This window comes from Cryptotermes secundus, unplaced genomic scaffold (assembly GCF_002891405.2).
Source record: "Cryptotermes secundus unplaced genomic scaffold, Csec_1.0 scaffold19, whole genome shotgun sequence".
NCBI lineage: Eukaryota > Metazoa > Arthropoda > Insecta > Blattodea > Kalotermitidae > Cryptotermes > Cryptotermes secundus.
The window spans coordinates 2,062,096-2,085,318 of NW_019729897.1; the positions used below are offsets into that span (position 1 = coordinate 2,062,096).

Here is a 23,223-nt window from a genome sequence, read left to right on the forward strand (position 1 = left end):
GCCAGGGAAAAAGTGATTTTTCCGCAGATCTGGACCTACAGACGGTAAAAGCACTGTAAATGCTTATCAGGCTGATTTTCAAAAATGTCTTAAAATATCTATCATGACTTCAATCACATTCTAAAACATAAAAAGAGGCAAGAAAAGTCTTGTTCATTAAAATAAGAGTTTACCATATACAAAAAATGACTTACATAAATATATAATTCAGAACACTCTAAGGCAAATAAAAAGCGAGCTGATATATGCAAAGACCCTAAATAAAGATAAAAAATATATATACCCAACACAAGCTACAGTAATTTCAGAAAGATAATTGACAAAATAACGAGAAAGAAATTATGTAAATAATTATAACAGACTGACTAGAAAAATAAGAGAAGAAAGATGAAAAGCTACAGTAATGCACACAGGAAGAATCAACTTTCCCTATCACAACATATAATTATCTTCTTCTCTTTCATACCATATTATACAAATCCAAGGTACTTTATTTAGATATAAAGCATCATTCTTTCATTAGTATGGGTCTATTTATTAAAAACAAGAGTCCATGCCTGTCATCCACTGGAGAAAATATGGACAAAGAAAATTTGTACTGAAGTGAATACCCAATAGATTTAATACCAAAAAGCCTATTTTCAGAAAAAGATAACACTCACATATACGTACTGCAGACAGGCTGCATCATGAAGAACAGATGCAGTGAGCACAAGTGCACCTGTTGCAGCCAAACACAGCAATGTATCAAGACACTGAATAACTTCAATAACTTCAATACTACCCAGAACAGTAGGTCACATAATCCACCTGCTGAATCTGCTACCTCCCAATAACTTCAACAGAGATGCAAGACTCACTTGTAGAACCCTACTATTGATATATTTGAACAAATCAGTCCCATTCAAAACAGCTAGCAGAACAGTCAGTCACTCTCAGACAAGAAGGTCTGTGTGTGTGTATGTGTGTGTGTGTGTGTATCAACCACTTTGTCTCACTCATATACAAGTCCTTCATAAATGAGGCAAAGTCTCCAAACCATTTTCTTTCTAAATAGATGTGATAATCACCAGAGATTATATTATTACATTTAAATTGCCACAAAATCTTACACATTTCATAAGAAAACTACTAAACACTAATTGCACATTTTTAGTCAGACTTCTGTCCTCTAAATGCACTGGGATCAATTCCAGAAAACTCAATATGCCCAAATATGTGGAATTATTTTCCTTCTGATAGAGTTCTGTCCAGGTATAGTGTAGAACACAAATGAAGAGTATGGCCAACATGCGATCACATTTTAAATCACTCTTATCTCATTATGAGTCTGAGGTACTACAATTCCTCATGCATGAAGCAATGGGAACATGTAACTTGTCTGTTCAATTTACTGCATAGATATTATCCCTTCCAAATGAACTGAAGCTCTCAAAACACCTGCAGCTTCTACAGTTTCACTTAGAACTAATCTTATAGGATTTGATTCTTGAGGTGCATTTTTTAACATGGCTGAACAGAGTAACAAGAACTTGCCACTTTGCTTCTCACCCATTTAGCAGTACCTTGGAATTGCATATATGTAGTAGTAAACTCCTCTGTGAAAATACATTTACAGTAGATTCTAGTTTTAACAAACTTTTGGGGACCTCATATTATTTTCAAAAATCTGAGAGTTTGTAATTACAGTTCATTTAAGTGAGGAATAAACAGAGTGGTACTGACTTACATGGTAGCATCTCATGTTTGTTTTATTTTTGGCTCTGAATCCACAAACAATGCATGAAAAGTAATTACATGGTGCAGGGTATTTTTCTGAGTAGTCAGTATGAATAATAATTATTCGCTCTTGCTAAGGAACCAAATGGTTATACATCAGTACCACAAATCACTAGCCCCTTACTCTAAGCCAGTTCAATCCACACTTCCTCAACCTACTCTGTTAACTCCCATTTCAATATTTCCATATTCACATTTCAGTCTCCATTTTCAAGAGGGTTTCCAATACTTTATGTACTTCTCAGTTCCCATAAACACCATATATCTCAGCGTTCAGTTTAATCACCTGAAAATGAGAACAAATTATCACAGTCTCTATTATATAATTTTCTCCACTTCCTGTTACATCCTTTCCCTTTACATTCTTCCTTCAGAGTTAAAGGACAAGTTTCACACCAACACAGAATGAGCTGAATTAAGTCTAATACAGCAGAATAACTTTTGCTAAATACTGGTCTCTCAGTGCAGAACAGTGCTGCAAATGACTGGTTACATTATAACCCAAAACCAAAACAAAATCCTCATCATGTCATCCCCTGTACTGTTATTCTTTTACTCTCTAAAGGTGTTTGCTAGCTAGCCTACAGGAATAACTACCATTCTTTGCTGCAAGAGATTCTTAGAATTACTGCTCTCCACAATAACTATTCAAATTAAGCATATTGCAATTAAGCATTTGACATTTTTCATGATATCACTCATGTCCACACTTCCTTCAAGCACAAAGGATAACGTTTACAACGCTATAAAATAAACAAGGCACTTTAACTTTCGAACTAGCTAATGTAAAATGTATGTTATGATAAAACCTGCAGTTCTAAAATGCCTGACACTGTTAAAATGGGAATTCTGTAGCGATTATTTAAGACACCTGTAAAATTGAAAGCTTTCTTGCATTGAAGTTTGTTAAAAATAAGAATCTACTGCATAATTATACATTAAACTATATATTTAAACATCATAACATGTATCTCCTTGTATACATGTTGCAACAAGGTATCCTAATCTAAAAATAGTTTGTGTTGGGCAAGTTGCATTGTAGAGGATATGATGAAGGATATCAGGTCGCGTGGCCCACTGCGATGCTCTAAAGTAAGATGACTCGCAAAGTCATCTGTCACCAAGTTTGGGTCTCCACCGGGCAGAGATGCACATACTGGACATACCTAGAAAAAGAAAGTTAAGTTTTCATTATGCTTGCTGAGTACAATAAATAACACGAGGAAAACGCATTACTGACAAGCTGAGAACTATATTATGGCTTACAGCTTTCGTGCGGGGATATACCATCCAACCTCTCCTTCACAAAATATAGTTTTTCTATTTATTTAGTCAATATACAATGGATAATTAGAAAGCACAGACAAATAACATTATTGTTCAAACCACCATCAAGCACCACACCTTAGACACCAAAGTCTAGGACCAACACACAAATACTATATCTGCCAATGTCTAATCAAATGAACCACTCAATAACTTATCCCCTCCAAAGTAACCAACAAGATTTTTAAGCTGATATGATTTTATATTAATAAAATGTTACAGTTCTTTAATCAGACTGTGCTGTGGACAAGGTACATCTCTGTCATATTTTTTTGACATCGTTTATAACTCTCAATCACTTAACCATAAAACTAATACTAAAAATCATCTTTAAATAAATTTTTCATAATTTTGAATGTTTCTACATTCTACATTTCAATGCATACACACTGTTATGCATAACTTTATTTGTTAATGCAAAATTGGTATACTAAGCACTACACCACTGAGCTCCACACATAAACTGATACAAGACACTACTGATCTGCATATACATAGGATGTATAGAGAACTGTAATAGTTTACTGAAAGCAATATCTAGTCACCACTCTGGAAAGGCTATTTCAGTCCTACTACATTTCAATCATCCTGTGTACTAACAGACATACAGGCTCAAAGATGGCGGTAAGGTTGGCAGCCTTATGCGCCGGCGGCGCTTTACTGCCCAGGAAAATTTTTTAATTAATTCCTGGTACTCATTTCTGTTACAGGCTGAGTTGACTCCAGGGCCATGGCGTGGCTGGAAGGATTATGTCAAATGAAAAAAATCCAAGGACCTCATCAGGACTTGAACCCACGTTGCATTAAGCTTATATTGTGTGTGGTATTGCTAAAAGATTCTGTTTGGTGCCAGTTTCAAACAAAATCTTTTAGCAATACTACACACAATATAAGCTTAATGCATAGTCAATTTAAATTAAATTCATGTCAATTCGTCAGTTAAAAGCCTCAATAATAGCAATCAAACTGAGAACAATGGCATAAGAAAACGACAACTTACAACTTCAAATGATGTCTCTGAATGCTCTGATGTGACGTGCTCCTGTAAAGTTGTTTCAGTAAACCCCATTTTGCCACAGTAAGGACATGTGAAGGCTTGCGGTTGTTCCACTGTTAGCGCTTCTCCTCCATAATACAGATCTATATCAGACATGAATACCACAAAACTGCTGAAAATTATGTTCCTGAAATTAGGAAAACTACCTAAATGTATTCAATTTTAGGATTCCTTCTTCACGACCCTGCTTAGCAGCTGTGTGTTTCTTCGGCAGCCCATCTCATTTTAAACACAGACACTGATATTACATTCACCATTGCCCATTTCCTTCAGCCTATCATATTCCAAATGCAGAAGCTAATATTACATACACTATTGGCCAGTGTTCATGAAACACTGTGTGAACAGACTGCCACAGGAGGACAACCCATTTTGGTACTTGGTGACATTCAATTGTAATGCTAACATGGCTGCCTTGTGAATTACAGCAGTAATTTATAATTTGACTTGTTCACGCCAACCCGTGTGGAGGCGGGGTCCAATACTTCCACCGCGACCCTGCGAATTGTAGGAGGCGATGAAAGGGGAATTTTCAAATCTGAGACAGTCCCAAGGGACTCAGATCCGAGAAAGAATGTGCCGGTAAGGACCAGCAGCTTATACAAAATACAGGCCCATCCTCTCGTCAGAGTGGGCGCCCCACAAAAACAAGACCATAACTATCATATAGTAACGCCAGTAATGCCAGTAACAGCATATAGTCACGCCATAGATCAAGTGGTTAGTCACTAGCTTCCCACCGTGGCGACCCAGGTTCGATTCCGGGTCTCATCAAGTGGGATTTGTGGTGGACAAAGTGGCGCTGGGGCGGGTTTTCTCCAAGTACTTCAGTTTCCCCTGGCAATCTACATTGCACCAAATTCTCCATCATCATAATCGCCCAGGGCAGGCTACAATAGGCCAATCAGTGGCCGCCATGCCGAGTAGACCCAGTTGGACTTCGCCCCCCACTAAGCAAATCATATAGTAATAAATATCTGGTCATGAGACCCAGATGGGGCTCGACAACAAGAGTGACTCACTGTCAGTTGCAATGTGACTTTGACTTTGAATAATTTATAAGGACAATGGATAATGGAATAGATTATTACTGATTTTAAGATTTTCATGGTAGTTCACTAATAATGCTGATCCTGCTCTTGGATATTTGTGCCATGTAGAAGTGGGATAAGCTGCAGATGTTTCACAAATATACACTGCCTCCACACCACACCACACCACACCTAAAGATGGTGGCAGCATGCACCTTGTAAACAGTAACAACACAGTCCACTTCCATGCTACAGCAGGATCAACATCAATATAATATATGTCTGTAAACAGAAATAATTGCTATTATATAAAAGGCTAGATGGTGCATCTAATCTCTGTTGTCACATGAACACACTACTATCATCTCAGTATTTCTTACAGTCCTAGTGGCTCTGAAGGGCACTTTAACACAATGACTGCCATAATGATTTTTCATTTTTATCCCAAGCCACCATGACTGTTTATATTTCTTTGGCCCAAGCTGCTGTTTGAGACATATGTCGTTTTTATACCATTGTGATTTGAGACACTGAGAAGTGTTGTGGTTCCCACAAGCCACAGTGGACACATGACAGGACAAGATCATAACTAGGCATCAGACAGGGGACACCGGTATCCTCCATGGCAGCGAGGTAGAGTTCTATAGGAGATATCAATGACTACTGTGGCAGCAAGACAAATATTCTGCATCCACAATGGTGTCCTCCATCGCAGTCAATGTGTTTAATGCCATTATACCAAAAACCAGTTGCACAGGTAGTACATCTGTTTCATAACTGGAAGTTCCTGTCTGAAATCTCTGCCCAGAGACTGACTATTCTTGTATGTATTCCAGTTTTCTCAATTCTTCCAGGCAAACAGTGGGACAGCACGTCAAATTAGGCTAGAACCGCTTCCTTCCACATTCTTTATAAATAATTATTTACCTGTTGTGCTATCATTCCATGCTATACAGTCCAAGTTACTGACTGAATCAAATAAATCATAAATAAACAAATAAGTGGCTTTCTACTTCCAAATATGTGGAACCAACAAATGAGTTTAAAAATGTGAAGAAAGCAGTCTTCTGGGATGTGGCACCGTGTAGATGTGGTGTTAACCGACATTTCAGAGGAACGTATCGCCTCCATCTTATATTTTTTATTTTTCCTTCTACCCTGAAGATGGAGGCGATACATTCCTCTGAAACGTCAGTTAACACCACATCTACATGGTGCCACATCCCACAAGACCGCTTTCTTCACAGTCACTGCCATGAAAACCTCAAATCTTATATAGTGTTTAAAACTGTTTCCCAAGAACAAGGTGAATCAAGACACACAGGTTGTTAATATTAATGCAATTAATCAAGAGGTAATTTCATTCATAAAATGCTACAAATTTTTGTTCCACAAACTCAGCATCAAACTTTCAGCATATCAAATGAAGTAGGTCTAAGGCCTCTCCATACTAAATCCCTCTTCTCCACAATTATCGGTTTAACAGAAATGCTAATTCCATCTGAGATGTAAGTGTCTATCACAAAGAATTAAAATAAGTTCCCTACGAATAACTAGGAATATCCAGGAAGTGAACAGAGCCATAATAAACTTCTGCTTCAAAACTACTGGTCTAGATCTTTTGGAAATGCTGAGTTCATACACTACATAATTAACTTCACAGAGAAGAATTTTTTGAGAAGTTGATATTCACTCAGCCAGTCAAGATATTTCCAACCTTTCATGGAACCACTGATTACCATGTTCACAAGGGCCTGCCACTGGACTGCCCTTACACCAGTTGAATCCAGTCAACATAACCAACGCATGGTATTTATTGAAGATTCATTTTAATATTAGCTTCTCACCTATAAGTCTCCATATTACAATAAGGTACATATGACTTCCTAGCTCTGTGATATTATTACATGGACCTCACTGCAGTCTCTTCTCTTATATGTTTTCTGACAAAAATTCTGTATGCACTTGACATTTCCATTAAGATGCACTTCATTCTCTTAACCAGACACATGATGGCTAGGTGGGCCACAGAGACAATCATGATATGGTGAGGAAACAAGAAATTTCAACAAATACTTTGGCTGTCTAGTCTGAAGAATGAGGACATAATTTGTTGGACTTGGTATGGTAACAGTGATGGAAAATATTACAGGATCGAACCTACGCAATGTCAGTGTCTGATTGGTGTACCTCATCAGCTTCAGATGCGATTATCAGACACAAACAAGGTGCACAAACACTTGGATATACCATAGACTAAGAACTGAAATGCAATATATTAATAACAATACTTTAAAGACTGAATGTACAAGGGACAGAACCTACTCTTTAACGGCAAGTTTAAGATCACTGTGAACAACTCTGGTGACCTATCATACACAAGACTATTCATGAAGTTTCTCTCACACACAACAAAGTCCTCTAATGCTATAATCAAGCGGTCTATGAGATAAAACAAGTAACAGACATGAATTGGCATTTGTTCATTTTATGTACTAAATGCACACAAAAATGTTTTACCTAAAAGAATGCTGCTCAACAGTTAAAGCACACATACAACAACCATACCAATAAATATGAGTATTTCAACAACAGTAAGGAGAAGAGGGAAAACAGGAGAAATAAATCCATCACACTTGCAACCTCTACAGAACCCATCTTAACCTTTTGCATGCCATGAATTGAACAGAACAGCTACGGATACATGACTTAAAATTGGCACAGCCAATGAAATCAGTTCACTGTTAATCAACTGATATCACACTTCTGTCAATGTATTGCATCAAGAATGCCATATGTATGTTTAAAGGAAAGAACAGGCATTCACACGATCTGTTCTACTGTCATTTGAATTTTATTACACTGTGCGATTTCTTTGCAACTGCTTTAATCCCCACACAACATCAGCATTTGTAGTAGGTAGTTTTGTTGTGGAACTTGGAAATCAAAGAATTAACAATGAGTGGGACATATTTACACAACTCAAGAAGGAGTCACAGTTATGCATATACGATGGGGTACCCAAAAGAAACTGAACTAATTTTTTTGTGGGCACAGCTTTTGTAGTACCGCGTTTTGCCGCTATGAGCGCATAGAGCTAACATTCCTGAGTCGATAAGCCGACTACCGTTGCTTCAGAAGGTAAGGACTAGTTTCGGCAGAGTTTATAGTGACAACTGTTTTGTGTGATCGTCGTTTTTGCAATGGCTGATTTTCGTGAACAGCGTGCGGCGGTGAAATTCTACTTTTTGCTCGGGAAAAGTGGAACAGAAACTCTTGAAATGTTAAAAACAGCGTACAAGGACGATGCTATGGGGAAAACTCAAGTGTTGAGTGGTTTTCCCGTATCAAATGGTGAAATGTCAATTGATGACAAACCTCGTTCTGGTCGTCCTTCCACGGCCCGAACACATGAAAATGTTGAAAAAATTCGTGAAATCATCAAGGAAGATCGACGACGGACCATTGAAGAAATTGTGGAGCTGTCGGGAGTGACTTGGAGCTCAGTTCAGCGAATTTTGACAGAAGATTTGGGAATGAAAAGGGTGGCTGCGAAATTCGTGCCACGACTGCTGACTGCTGAACAAAAACAAGGTCGCGTGGAAGCATGCTGTGCTTTGAAAGAAGAGTCCCGAAATGATCAAAACTTTTTTTCAAAAATTATCACCAGGGACGAAACCTGGTGCTATGCTTACGATCCTGAATCAAAGCAACAATCAAGCCAGTGGAAGACTTCAAGTTCGCCTCGCCCCAAGAAAGCTCGTCAGGTGAAATCAAACATGAAAAAAATGCTGATTTGTTTTTTCGATGTGAGAGGAGTCTTCCATTCAGAGTTTGTTCCACAGGGTCAGTTAACCAGGCTTTCTACTTGGAAGTTTTGAAAAGATTGCGCAACAGTTTGCGGCGGAAGCGGCCAGATTTGTGGCAGTCAGGTGACTGGTTTTTCCATCATGACAATGCCCCTGCTCACACAGCCCTGTCTGTACGACAATTCTTGACCAAAAATGGTATGACCCCTGTTCCTCACCCTCCATACTCACCCGACCTTGCCCCGTGCGACTTTTTTTTGTTTCCTCGAATGAAAAGAGACATGAAAGGAAAGCGTTTTGCTGATGTTGCTGAGGTGAAGGAAAAAACGACGGAGGCGCTGTCAAGCATCTCAAAAGATGAATTTAGACAATGTTTTGAAAAATGGAATAAAAGACTAGACAAGTGTATTAGTGTAAGTGGAGAGTACTTTGAAGGGGATTGAAGGTTTGTGCTTAAAATTTGAATAAATGAGTTTAAAAAAAATAAGTTCAGTTTCTTTTGGGTACCCCCTCGTATGTATGTAAGTAGTGTAACTGAAACGAAAGCCATGAAATTATGCAATTTCAAGTTACAAGAACAATGAACTGTCAAGCATTAACATGTTGCATGAATGTAGATTACGAGGGGGGACCCAAAAATAACAGGAAACGACCTGTTGCGCGCGCATGCTTTGTAGTTACGAGTTGTGCTACTAGGTGGGTCTCCCGCGACTGTTAGTGAGCTGACGTCAGTCTGAGTTAAGTGGTTTGTCTGTGGTGCTCTGTTGTGTGCGTTCCTGTTTCAACCCTTTGGCGATTAGTGAGATAGCCGACCAGAAGGAACAAAGAGTGTGCGTGAAATTGATGAAGATCGTCGAAAGACCACTGACCAACTTTCTGAGGAAACGAACATCTCATGGAGCACGGTCCAGCGAATTTTAACCGAAGGTTTGCACATGAGACGGGTGTCTGCAAAATTTGTTCCTCGCTTGCTCGGAGATGACCAAAGAGAAAACCGCGTGAATATTTGCCGCGACTTGAAGAGTGAACTGCAGTTTTCCCTAACAGAAAGCAAAATTTCACGCACACTCTTTGTTCCTTCTGGTCGGCCATCTCACTAATCGCCAAAGGGTTGAAACAGGAACGCACACAACAGAGCACCACAGACAAACCACTTAACTCAGACTGACGCCAGCTCACTAACAGTCGCGGGAGACCCCCAGCTAACACCACCTAGCAGCACAACTTGTAACTACAAAGCATGCCCGCGCAACAGGTCGTTTCCGGTTAATTTTGGGTCCGCCTTCGTATGTAGCAGGTCACGAGTGAGCAGATTTTTGTTTCAGTGCATCCGCATCATGCCCATTTTTTGAGTACTAATGATAATCTATTGTGGATACTGGAAGCCTAGTATATTATATAAAGAAGACAGCAACTAACTATTTATTCATGTTCCTCATGTGAGATGCTAAATGTCAGCATCACCATACCATAACATACACAGTGTGACAATTAATTTCCCAAACTGACACCATAAGAACCCACAGAAATATGATAACAAATTTTTATTAATACCGCCACTCAATATAGTCCCTGTCTGCTTCCACACAATGTTTACATTGTTCATACAACAAATCGAATGCCCAAGGAAACACTTCTTCCCATATTGCCTTCAGTTTTCTCGTCACAGTCTGTTGGATCAACGAAACAGCATTGAATCTCCTCCATTTCTTCACAATTTTTAATTAAGAAAATAAAAAAGTCAGCCGAAAATAAATGAGAGGAGTAGGGTGAATGGGATAACATGGGGATCCCTTGTTTCAACAAAAACTCGGAGACAATACCCGAAGAATGTGCCAGTGCAGAAGATACAATGACCCACTTTCCTGAAACTCAGGCCTAACATGATGAACTCTCGAGTGATTGATCTCTTCACTACCTCTTTATAAAATTTACTGTTCATAATCTGTTTTTCTGGCACAAATTTGAGAAGAATGATACCCTTAGCATAAAAAAATGTAGTCAACATTGTTTTCACCCATGACCTTTGCATTCTTACTTTCTGAGCTGCTTTTGGCCTTTTATGCCATTCAAACACACTTGTTCTAAATAATTATTCTTCATCATAAGCACTTTTCAACATTTCAAATGTTTCAGTAGCCATTTTCTTTAATTTTACACAAAACTTAATCGCTGCTCTTTGTTCCATTTTTGAAACATTCGACACGACCAAAAAACTGAGTTCACCAAAACAATTGTAATTCGCATATGCATCAGTCAAACAAGTTGAAACTTGCACATCATATAAATAAACATTCTCTCTAACTAGTCCTGTTCATTCCTGATAGATGGTGTTAGTAATGTTACTGTAACAGCATCAGGTCAGGAACTTTATTATCACGCTGTGTATATGACTGGAAAAGAATAAAGGAGAAAGCAGGGCAAGTCAACAGTACAAAAGCTTATATAAGAAATGATGAAACTTCCCACAGAATTCTTAACAGGTGTTACACTAGATCTTAAAAGACTTATTTGCAGAACATGTTTAAAAAACACATTTGGAAGTATGAGTAATATCATAAATTTGCAACTAAACACCACAGGAACAAATAAGGAATAACAAGAATACTACATACTTCACTCACATAACCAACTTCTCTAGTGAGAACATGGCAGTAGACGTCCCTTCAAGAAAAAATATCATGATATGTACTAAATTTTTAGTGCTTTGAAGGCAGTGAAAGGTTACAAAGGGTAGTAAACACTGCACAATTATCAACCAGGTAGAGACTATACTTCTGAAATCAATGTTACTACCATACATACCAAAATCAGACCTTGTAAGGATGCACTGCATTGGATGTTCCGTCGTATGACGGGTAGTTGTAGCTCCTGCCTCATAGCATGTTGCACACAAATCATAATCATAGCAAATGAGGCACTTATAGCGCCGGCCACGGAAGTTTTCTTTCAAACATGAATCACAGCTAACACCTGAAGAAGATGAACAATAAGTTTGATGTTTGGAGAACAAAAATCACACATCATGTTTGTCTTTAAACCATACTGCATGGAGTATTTATGTCCATCAATTTTTGGGTGTGTGTATGTGTAACCATGTGAATATTGGCCTAGGTAAGAACAAATTTGTGGCTGGAACTTCATTAGCTTTATTGCAGTAACAGAAATTTCACTCAAGCACTCTCTCAGTACAAGAGGTCACACAAAAAGTTTGATAAACAATGTAAATTACTTCACCCCTTAGGTGGACAGGCCACCTAATTCTCACCAGTTTCTTGTCTGGCTTACTCTTAAACCCTGAAGATGCAGACAGTACAGTCCTCCTAAATGCTGGTGACTACATGACATTATATCCCAGAAAACAGTAGTTTCACAGTCACTGCCATAAGAACCTCAAATCCAACAGCTTAATCCCTTTTAAAAGCACACCACTATCATTTTTATCAAATAAATTTAGCGGACTGTCATGTTTCTGAGTCAATGTCTTCATATCATCCGCTTTGACAACTTCAGTTTCTCCCATATGTAGTATATGTGAGAAAGGACTCTGAACTTGAAAAGAATATCAATCTGGAGATTCTAAAAGATTTATGTTTTGAGCTACCTCAAAATATAACGAGTGGTTCTTTGAATATTCTCTGTAAATGTGGATGTACATATGGATATGAATCTTACTGCCACCTAATAGTTGTGAAGGAGTTGATTAATTTTCAGCATTCAAGAGTTTATTCATCCTAGGTCAGTGCCTAGTGAACCCGAACATTGTAACTCCAAAAATACAGGTCCTTCAAATGTACCCCAAAACATAAAATTGAGGTTTTCTTAAAAAACTGCTCACATAACTTCTACTGAATTTCAGTAATTTAATGGGACCATCAACCTAAATAAAACTGCACACACAGTATCTTCAGGACAACAATGGCATACACATTAGAGCCACAAATGCAAGATGTCACTTTTCTCAAAATCAGCTTCACTGGTCAGACAAATTTCACTGTTGTTTGGTATTTAGCAAGTAACAACAGCTTACCAAGCAACAACAGATTTCTTTCCAAGGTAATGCAGTCACATTCAATTGTATATCAAAAAGAATGTGCCATTTCTTTGCGCTGATTTTTTATTCTGGGAAACAAAAACAACTACTTAAAGCCAAAGCTGCTGAATATTAACTACCAACACTTGTGCAATATTGTTTCAGACAAGAACTGCTGCAGAGTGAAGGCCGGTTATCTTGGGGAATTGTCACGGTGCAGCAAACCTGGCAGAAAAATTCCATCCCTCATATTAACTTCAGAAAATACCAACTGATATCTATGGGGAATGTACTATTTCCATATTCAGGGTCAAAGGGTAGGCCAAGCATGTAACAATAAAGCGGCATGTGCTGCTTACTTGGCTTACACTTCAATCAAGAAGATGCAGGCCATATACTGCTTGGAAAACTTCTGTAAACTTCTCCCACATACACAGCATCACATCCCTGCATGTAGTGCTCTTCACTAACAGAAAATATGACTGAGCAGCTTTCAAGAAGCCTGCTCTATGGTATTGGTTAACTTCAAACACTAAAGATGAAGGCCTACTGCACAAGCCAATTTCTTTGTTCCTACATGACTGGATGAAAGGGAACATCTGATAAAACCTCCAACCTAACGAAACAGGAGTGACCTCTCAAGTTTTCTCAGCAGCAAGGGAATGAATCAGTTTGTTTTAACTGTACCAGCCCTAGTAAGCAGATCACTTAGAAACTACACATAAATTTCTAAATATACTGTAATCAGCCAAATGGAACTATCAGGGATCCATAAATGTTGACTCAGTTCACTGTTCAAAAATTATATCAGACATTTTTTCACAAACCAACTGTACCTACCCAGACCATGTAATGATTCTGCACTATTGCACTTGTCATCACATAACATACTAGACATGCAGGAGAAGTCTACTGTCTCTTATAACATGTGCATACATGATAATATTTCCTATTGAAATTTACTTGTCGACACCTAAGAAATAAAAAAAAAAAATGGACTGGGAGTTCATACTACCAAATACATTCTACGAATTGTCCGATAATTGACTTTAATTTTTCACTTGTCACAGACATGCAGACAAGTGAGACTGTTAAGCATTGGGCTTTATGTCTAATTCTTGTTATGATGAAGTAACATTTCTAATTGCATATCGAAAAATGGCTTTGTTCTGAGAAATTAGTTCTCTAAATCACAATTTAATTATAACTTTTTGATACAGTGACCAGTAAGTGTATTGAGAGTGTAATCAGATTTGTCTGTATTTATGGTAGAACTCATAAATAAAACTCAAATTCAATCATATGCTGGGGTCTTATGTTAGAACAGTCACATTTGGGTGAAGGTCTAGTAACTGTAAATAAAGCCCAAATTTGGAAATGTCTCTAAGTGGTCCGTGTTTTAACGCTGTTCCGCATTTTATTTTAATTTATAATGCTAAAATCAGTTATTAATATAAAGAACATTTTATTGCTGCTGACAATTCCAACATTGTAACTGGTAACACAGATTTAACACTAACATTCATAAATTTAGAAAATATGATGTTTACACCATTGCATCACATTTTCACAAAATTGACAAATCTTGCCTTTCAATAACGAAATATAATTAAGCACATAAAAAGACATATCGTACAATATTTTCCACACCTTTATACCAAATGGCCATTCTCCTTTACTTGCAAGTATCCTTGTCTACAACCTATGGGTATATTTTGAAACGCTTATGTTTTTCATAGATGCAACTGTCCACTATACATCGTTATATACGACTTTTTTAACATCAGACTGGGGTATTTCTCTAGATATGGCCTGATCGGCATAAGCTACCTAGATGCCTCACTGCTTTTTTGAAGTTCGTCTTAGTACTAAATTGTAATTGCAATCATTTTATTACTCAGATATATAGTGCCAATATCAGAATTACTGACACCTGAAATGTCGAGCATAACCACAGTCGCACTTCCTCGGATAAATCTTGATGGATGTGTAGCCTAATCCCAGGCAAGAACGTAGCCTATTCTGACCTGCAATAGGGCATCACTCACCTTCATGTCGAGACATTTCAGAGAGTACACGGAACTCCCTATCTTATTACTGTTTATGTTGTTTTCACCAAATTCTCTAGTATCGATAACGGGAAATTAAGTTATCTTCTTCCGTTCAATACATTCTCATTCACGAAAAATTTTCAATACACTACCATCACTAAACCTAACCCAACTAGGCCATAATGACGTCACAAATCCTGCTTTCCCGTCATTCCTCGCAGCTAGCAAGGAAACATGGCCGCTGTGCTAGGACGTGTGTTCATTTACGGAGGAAGAGGAGCACTGGGTGCTGCGTGTGTGGCGCACTATAAAGCACAAAATTGGGTATTTATGAAATAGTTACAATTTTCCTTACGAAATGGACAATACAGAAGCATAATTTCATCTATATAATAGACCTACAGAGACTACAAACCGGGTGAAAGTTGACAGGATTAGAAAACGTCCTTCGTAAAGTTCTTTTAGTTGTAATGAAAAAATGGACTACTTTCAGCCCTGGAGTGTACATGGAAAGACTGCTGTATCTACTGATAGTTACGTTTAAGCGGGTTTTGATTTTTGTCACCATGATAGAGCTAGGGGAAGCCCGCGGATAGAAGATGCAAAAGCAGAGGAGGAGTATTGATTGTGTTTACGCAATAGTTTTCGATAATTAGAATGTTTTTGGCTGGTAATTATGCACAGGATATTTTAGATTTCGTTGTTTTGGGACTGATTTGGCCTTGTAGTTGAAAATAGACCATGTGAATGAAATTCTGTGGGTTCGATGATATACATAGTGGGCCAGTTGTAACATTTGTACAGAAGTAGCTAACTGTAATTTTTTCTTACTTTATTTAATGGCAGGGTGATTGTGAATAATGAATTCAGAAGGATCGACGAGGAAGCAGTGATGACCTATTTGGTGGCAGTGTTGTGTAGTAAACTTGTCAGTATGTATTTGCATTATCATCACCACCTACTGAGTATTTATCCTAAAAATTGCCTGCTATATGATCTTAGGTGCAATATACAGTGTACTCTGTGAGGGTAGAATCATAGAAGGCAGTTTTCGTTTCAAACTTCATGTTTTACTGCATTTTCTTTATTACATTTGGGACTTCATTATTTCAGAATCATATTCATAAGAATGGAATCTTTCAAGAATTATTCTCAGCTTGATACTAATCACCATCTGTGGTGCCATAAATTGCCTTACAGCCAGGGTTATGCTGCCAGTTTATTAACTTGGGGCTCGTTTCCAAATGTTGTAGGGCTGTATGTAAAGTAAGAAAAAATATTTCTGTAATATACAGAATAATTTTATAATTAATACAATAAATATTTATTCAAAAACTGTCACTGTGCTTAGCCACTAACAGTTTGTATTCCTTTTAAAAATATTTCACCTGAATTTTAGACCAGCAATCTGCACTTTCAGATGAACTGTTTGTTTCACTGGGGGAATCTTCTGTTTTCATCACTACTGATGGACCAGAACATGGCTTAACAGTGATAGATTAGTCAATTTTGCATTGTGTCATTTTAGGAAATGGCAGTAAAGTGTTTTGACTTTTCATTTTTTCATAAGGTCTAACAAATCGTGGTGTAAATATACAATATTACAGTAACATTCTAAACAAAGAATGTGTCACTGTGACTGCCTACACAACAGATGTTGGAAACTTAACAACTATTGCTTGTGGTCAGTGCTGCCAGATGTTTAAAACTTATAGGCTGTAATGGTAGCTAGCAGAATGTTCTTCAGAAATGTGATAGATTTGAATTGGAAAATGGTAGATAATAAGAAAAAAATTAGATTGAAATTATAAGTTGGATTTTAATTTTGTTGTTAAAGTTAATCAATCTAGTTATTTTAAACCAAGGAGCTTGGGTAATACTCAAAAGTTTAACAAGGGACTCACACTAGCCCCCACCAGCACACCCTTGCTTACAGCCCATTTATCACATTGTGAGATTTAAGACGCTGATGGTGACCAAAACATACTATGTTCTGTGATGTTGTGCCATATAGCTTAGTGGAAGTTTACCAGTGCTTAGGAAGAACAAACTGCCTCTGTCTTCACAGTTGAAGAGTGAGCCAAGTATGCTTTGCTGCTTGCTTGTAAAGCTTACTCTAAGATGGAGACAGTATGCTCTTCTGAAATGGTGGTTAACATCTACCACTGTATATGTATATTTATTTGTTTTGGTTCACCTGTCAAACATAACAATCAAAAATAACTCACTTTCACTCTATTGTGTCAATTGAGTTTTAAATTCGCTTAGTGGGGGATGCAGTCCAGCTGGGTCCACCCGGCACGGCGCCTACCGATTGGCCTATTGTAGCCTGCCCTGTGTGATTATGATGGAGAATTTGGTGGAATGAAGGTCATTTGAGTTTTTGTTGGATAAAGTATAATATTGCAACATGATTAACTTCTATCAGATTACATGGTACCCAATCCAAAAATGTAATACTTTCTATTTATTACTTTTGTATTATATGACGCATTGCAAATTAGTAAAATAAGTATGCAGAGGAAATAGAATCATTACACAATTTATACAATTCTGCATTCACCATTTATTTATTTATAGTTTATGCAATGTGTTAGCTCAGACTGTAAAATGTGGAATGGCAGGCTGATAGTCAATAATTGGAAAGTATGTGGAATGAGGTAGTCGTGACCTAATTTTAGGTAGGTACTATCCTAGCATTAAGAGCTATGGTAGCGTAGTCGATATAGTGACTGGCTATAGGCTGGATGCCTGAGAGGTTGGAGATAAGAGTCCCGGTAGGGTCAAGAATTTTCTCTTCTCCAAATCGTCCAGACCGCCTCTGAGGTCCACCCAACCTCCTATCCAATGGGTACTGGGGACTCTTTCCTCAGGTGTAAAGCAGCAGGGGAGTGAAGCTGACCACTCACTTCCATCTAGCACCAAGGTCAAGAAAACGTGGATCTATACATCCACTCCCACATACACCTTCATGGCATAGTTCTTAATTCGGTGAGCACCGGAACAACTTTACCTTTTACTGTCCTAGCATTTGCCTGGAATATTGTGAAAATGTGTTAATTTTCCTGTGAAGCACATGCTCACATACATTTCCATTATACATGGACATGTAGAAGTATTGGCTGTCTGAAACACATGAAGATTTCAGTTTAAAGGTTCCTTTTGTTCTTTCAGTGGGTTGCTTCAATTGATCTTAAAGCAAATGATCAGGCTGATGCAAACATATTGGTCAAGCATGATGAGAACTGGATTGAACAGGTATGTATATACCATGGGTGTTGCCAGGGTTTTTTTGGAGGGTAGAAAATTTGCCTACAAACTCACATTTATGCTGTTTAAGACTCTTTTGCTGATTACCCTAGAATATTTAAGGTTGAAGAATAAACTTTTTGAAAAACAAATTTAGCATTTGGTATATTTCCTTCTGTCCTCCACCCTACAAATCCAGGGGTGCCAGATGCCTGGCAGTATCTAGGAGTATTCAGAAAGCCAAGGTGTAAAGAATGCATATGGAAACTGTGTGCTCTAGTACAGATTGCACCATTCCAATCTTGTTTAGAGAATGATTCTTCAGGTATCTCTTGTGCAGATGAATATGATGAAAAAACAATTACTCATAGTTCAAGTGATAACATTCATGAAAATTTACTAAGCTTGGTCTTCATTCTTCCTTGATGACCGTCTTTTTGAGTGGGTTAACTAAGACTGTTAAAAAGGGTAAAGTTATCCTTGTAACAGGCTGTGGAGGCCCCTAGTTATGAGACATTGAGGGTCCCTGTTTTTCTAGACAGTTGGTTCACAGAAGGCAGTAAGGTTGTCGGTCTCATGCACCAGCTGCCCTTTACACCCAGAAAGATTCCTGGTACACATTTCTGTTAGAGGCTGAATCAACCCCAAGGCCATTGTGCGGTTAGAAGGATTGGGTCAATTGAAAAATCCAGTAATCTCATTGGGAATCGAACCTACAAACTTCTGACTTGTAGCATAGTGCCGCAACCAACTACGCTACAGCTTCCCCCAGTCTAAGACTTATATGGACTTTTTATCAGAATAGTAAGACTCTTTGAAAGTGGAAGAAAACTAATTCTTGTTAATATACTGATTTACACAAATTTTGTTAAAGTGATGGAAGTGTGTGAACGGTATTGGAAGGTTCCCAGATGCGGTCAAAGAAGAAATGCTGGCTTATTAGCTGCCGTCTCCTTCAAAATATTCCCCTTGAGAAGGTACACAGCAATCCCATCATTTTTGCCCTGCTTCAAAAGCACCGTGGAAGTCATTTTCCTTAATGCTGTTGAGTACTCCTTGTGATTCCCCTTGGATGTCAGACACAGTTTCAAATGTTGTCCCTTCAGTTTCAGCAAAGTCTGTCTTGATGCCCTAATTTCAGTATTTCTGTGTCCTGATATAATGTAAACTAACTAACTTCATGGAGCTGGGCTGTTCTTGAGAAGCTGCCAGTTGTGCAGGTATTTATGGAACCTGAAGTTTAATTACTATGTTCACAAGAGCCGTCCACACTGGTCCCTATCGTGAATTAGACCAATCCCATCCATAGCACTCCATCCTATCTCTCTTGAGATCCTGATACACCCTGTATATTCACCTGCTGTTTCAGTGCCACCTCCATCCCATCTGATCTCCTGTAACCCCCGCCCCCCTAAATCTAACATATTCTGTTATTTCTTCCACTATTGTCATGAGCAGGGCCCGAATTTTGATGACATGTCATCTTTTTTTCCTTGTATCCTATGCAATGCTCTTAAATATATAAATCTCAGATATGAGCTGCTGGTTACAGAAATGTAAATTTTATAGGTAATTCTTTCATTTTGGGTGTAATTTTTTGGTAAATTTTTGGACTTTTAAGGGTATTTCTTGTCATTTTTGGCCATCTTAGGGAATTTTTCTTCATATGTTTTCTGAAATGTGAATAACATGGAAGCAAAGTGTTCTTTCTTTTCTCCTTTAGTCATCGAAATCCGGGCCCTAGTCATGAGTGAACCTGCTGTATACAGACTTCTTATGTTCCATGTACCAAATTTCATATCCATTTTCTTTAGCTTAGATCAATTATCCAAATAATCTGCCAGGTCCAAGGCCCTATTGTGACATTTCATAACAAACTTATTTTTTATGGTGAGGAGTTGTCAGCCCCACACTCAACCCCCAAGCTAGAGAATCATCCCTTGTCAGCTGTATGCGACTGTTTACTCTGTATTCGCAGCTATGCAATATAATGTTAGCACATTTTAACAGTATATGTATTTATTTCAGGAAGTGAATGTAATGACACAGGTTGGAACTTTGTTGAATGGAGAAAGAATTGATGCTGTTATTTGTGTTGCTGGGGGATGGGCTGGTGGAAATGCTGCATCAAAAGGTAATTTCATTGACTTTGCTTGTCTGCTTAAATCAGTTGGTTTTACTCTAATTATTATTAAAATAAAATGCCAAAAATATTTCAGAGCTGGTAAAGAATGCTGATTTGATGTGGCGCCAGAGTGTTTGGAGCTCCACCATTGCAGCTTCAATTGCAGCCCAGTTTCTGAAGGATGGTGGGTTACTGACTCTTCCAGGCGCTAAACCAGCACTTGGGCCAACTCCAGGTAAAATGATGAATTTTATACCAAACTAAGAAATAAAATATGCACATTTTAATCATTTGAAGCTTTTTTACAGTGGTACCATAATGACTGGAATGCGCCTTTTTTTCCAACCAATATCTAGCCCCAAGTTCATAATCTTTATATGACTGACATTGTCATACAAAAAGTAACTTATCCCACACATTTGAAGCAAGTTTTTAAGCATCTGATATAGTTCTTTAGATGTAACATCATACTTAGGATCAAAGCAAACAATGCAGAGAAACATTGTTACTCTGCTGTCAGATTTTGTTTCTCCCAATTTTATGCATTTTTCATTGGTCCCAGCCAGAAGCCCATAACAGCATTAAAGTTTGCCCCGTTTTTCTCGAATCTGCACCTTATTCTCCAAGTCCTTTCAGTGTAAATGTACCCACATTTATGAAGAATGCCGCTGTGAAAACCTCGAATATGAAAATTTATCCCATAGGTTTGTGAGACGTTGAGGCTCCCACATTTTTTAGACAGTTGGCTCACAGATGGCAGTGAGGCTGTCAGCCTTACATGCCGTCCAGCCGCCTTTTACTCCCCAGGAAGATTCCTGGTACTCATTTCTGTTACAAGCTGAGTCCTGAGTTGACCCCAGGGCCATAGTGCAGCTGGAAGGATTAAGTCAACTGAAAAATCCAGTGACCTCATTGGAAATCGAACCCACAACGTTCCAGCTTGTAGCATAGTTCCTCAACCAACTACACTACCACATGCCCCTTGTCTACATAATGGAATAAAAAGAGAATTGCAGACATTAGACTTTTATGTATGTGGATAAGCTAATAGGCTTATATGTGATGTGCCTGAAAATGTGGTCATCGTAGGTGAGTGGCTGAAGTATAAAAGTTGACCAGTTACATGTTTCATTGCTTCCCTTTTGCTCACTGCAGGTATGATTGGATATGGAATGGCAAAAGCTGCTGTTCATCAGCTCACCAAGTCACTAGCTGCAGAGAACAGTGGACTTCCACCCAATTCTCTTGCAGTTGCAATTCTGCCAGTGACCCTTGACACACCAATGAATCGCAAGTGGATGCCAAATGCAGACTTCTCAACTTGGACACCACTTGAATTTGTTGCAGAGTAAGTTCACAGGCTCAGTCACAAACCGACAGAATTCAGTCCTGCTGTTATAAATATGACATATAATATGGATTGTTTCATTTTTTAAGGATGTATTAGTTATGATTGTGTCCTGTATTCTGGTGACAGGACTTGAACATATACTCTCTTCACTTCTAGACCAGAAGACTTGGGATAGCTCAAATGTGAATAGTACAGTAACTGGTTACAGGCTGGACAACTGGGGTTTGATCCCTGGCAGGGAGATATTTTTCTCTGTCACCCATCCATCCCAACTGGCTCTGGGGCTTATCCAATCACCTATCCCATGGGTAACAAGGAATTTTTCCCCAGTGGTAATATGACCAGCGCATGATGCTGACCACTCACCTCATCTAGTGCTGAGATTAAGAATGCAAGGAGCTGTACCTCCATGTTATCTTTAGACTGACCTACTTACTAGCTTCTGATAGTGTTTCTGTAATTTTTATTGTATTTATTTTGTAACATTTAATTACATTCCACTTGATGCTGAATGACATGTGCCTACTGAAGCTCCTGCAATACTTCCAGATTATTTCTGCGGTGGAGCAGAGGAGAAGAACGTCCCCCAAATGGAAGCCTTGTACATTTAGTGACAAAGAATTACACCACAGATTTGTTGTTAGTGTAAATGGAAATGAAGGTTTCCAGTTTTAAGCGTTTCTGGTGCTGATTCAACTGTGTAGGGGCCAAGAATATAAAGGAATCTCTATGTATATTATATGTACATATAATTTGTTTATAAATGCTTTATGTAACATTGTTATTTAATTCATGCTTGGGAAATCTTTTAATATGCATTTATTAGATCAGATTGCTTATCTGTTAGTTACTTTGAAAATACTCCAAAATAAAAAGTGTCTGGTAGGTGTGATTATTTAATCACCAGTGTCCTGTAACCATCATAGAACAGTATAGTTATCTACATTACATACATTCCATGACATTTCCTATGTATCAATATAAGATAAACCACATATTGTTTTTTACTGTTACCTGTCAGTAATCTATATCAGATATAGTTTACCTTTCCACTTTGTTTTAAGTAGTGTTTCAAAAGAATTTTCCAGTTCTTTTCATATTTTAAGATTTTATACTTTGATTTTATGTGAAATGTACTAAATATTAGTTCCTGTATTATATCATATTTATTCCCACCCATATTTGTCGTGTAATTGAAATACCAGGCATTACTCAAACACCATTAGATCTCAGTCTAGATGTGTTCTGTCTGGGTATGACGGCATTTGGGATGAATGCAGTGTTTATTATTGTTACATGATGTTGGATGGTTAAAGAAAAGAATTTATGTCGATCACACAATTGATATTTTGAGCATCATTACATAAAGTATATGTATATTGGATAGTGAATTGCATGGTCAAATATATTTT

General features: G+C 38.0%; 2 protein-coding genes across 4 annotated transcripts in view; one reads left to right on the forward strand and one right to left on the reverse strand.

The window, feature by feature from the left end:
- The window catches only part of LOC111865672 (E3 ubiquitin-protein ligase KCMF1), a 31,606-nt gene extending 16,336 nt beyond the window's left edge, over nt 1-15,270 (reverse strand). For 2 of the 3 annotated variants that reach the window (XM_023853870.2, XM_023853868.2), the window contains exons 1-4: nt 15,084-15,270; nt 11,808-11,975; nt 4,106-4,245; nt 2,829-2,945 (exon numbers count right to left, since the gene is read on the reverse strand). In XM_023853870.2, coding sequence (XP_023709638.1) covers nt 2,829-2,945; nt 4,106-4,245; nt 11,808-11,975; nt 15,084-15,099 — 441 coding nt within the window. In that variant the 5' untranslated portion in view covers nt 15,100-15,270. The remainder of the gene's footprint in view (nt 1-2,828; nt 2,946-4,105; nt 4,246-11,807; nt 11,976-15,083) is intronic. The other variant, XM_023853872.2, reaches the window with a different exon arrangement.
- Nucleotides 15,271-15,299: 29 nt separating this feature from the next.
- LOC111865682 (dihydropteridine reductase) lies at nt 15,300-23,190 on the forward strand. The gene is made up of 6 exons (XM_023853892.2): nt 15,300-15,410; nt 18,261-18,344; nt 20,364-20,469; nt 20,555-20,695; nt 21,616-21,808; nt 22,361-23,190. Exons 1-6 carry the CDS (start codon nt 15,321-15,323, stop codon nt 22,458-22,460), a joined length of 714 nt encoding a protein of 237 aa, XP_023709660.1. The 5' UTR covers nt 15,300-15,320; the 3' UTR covers nt 22,461-23,190.
- Nucleotides 23,191-23,223: the final 33 nt, after the last annotated feature.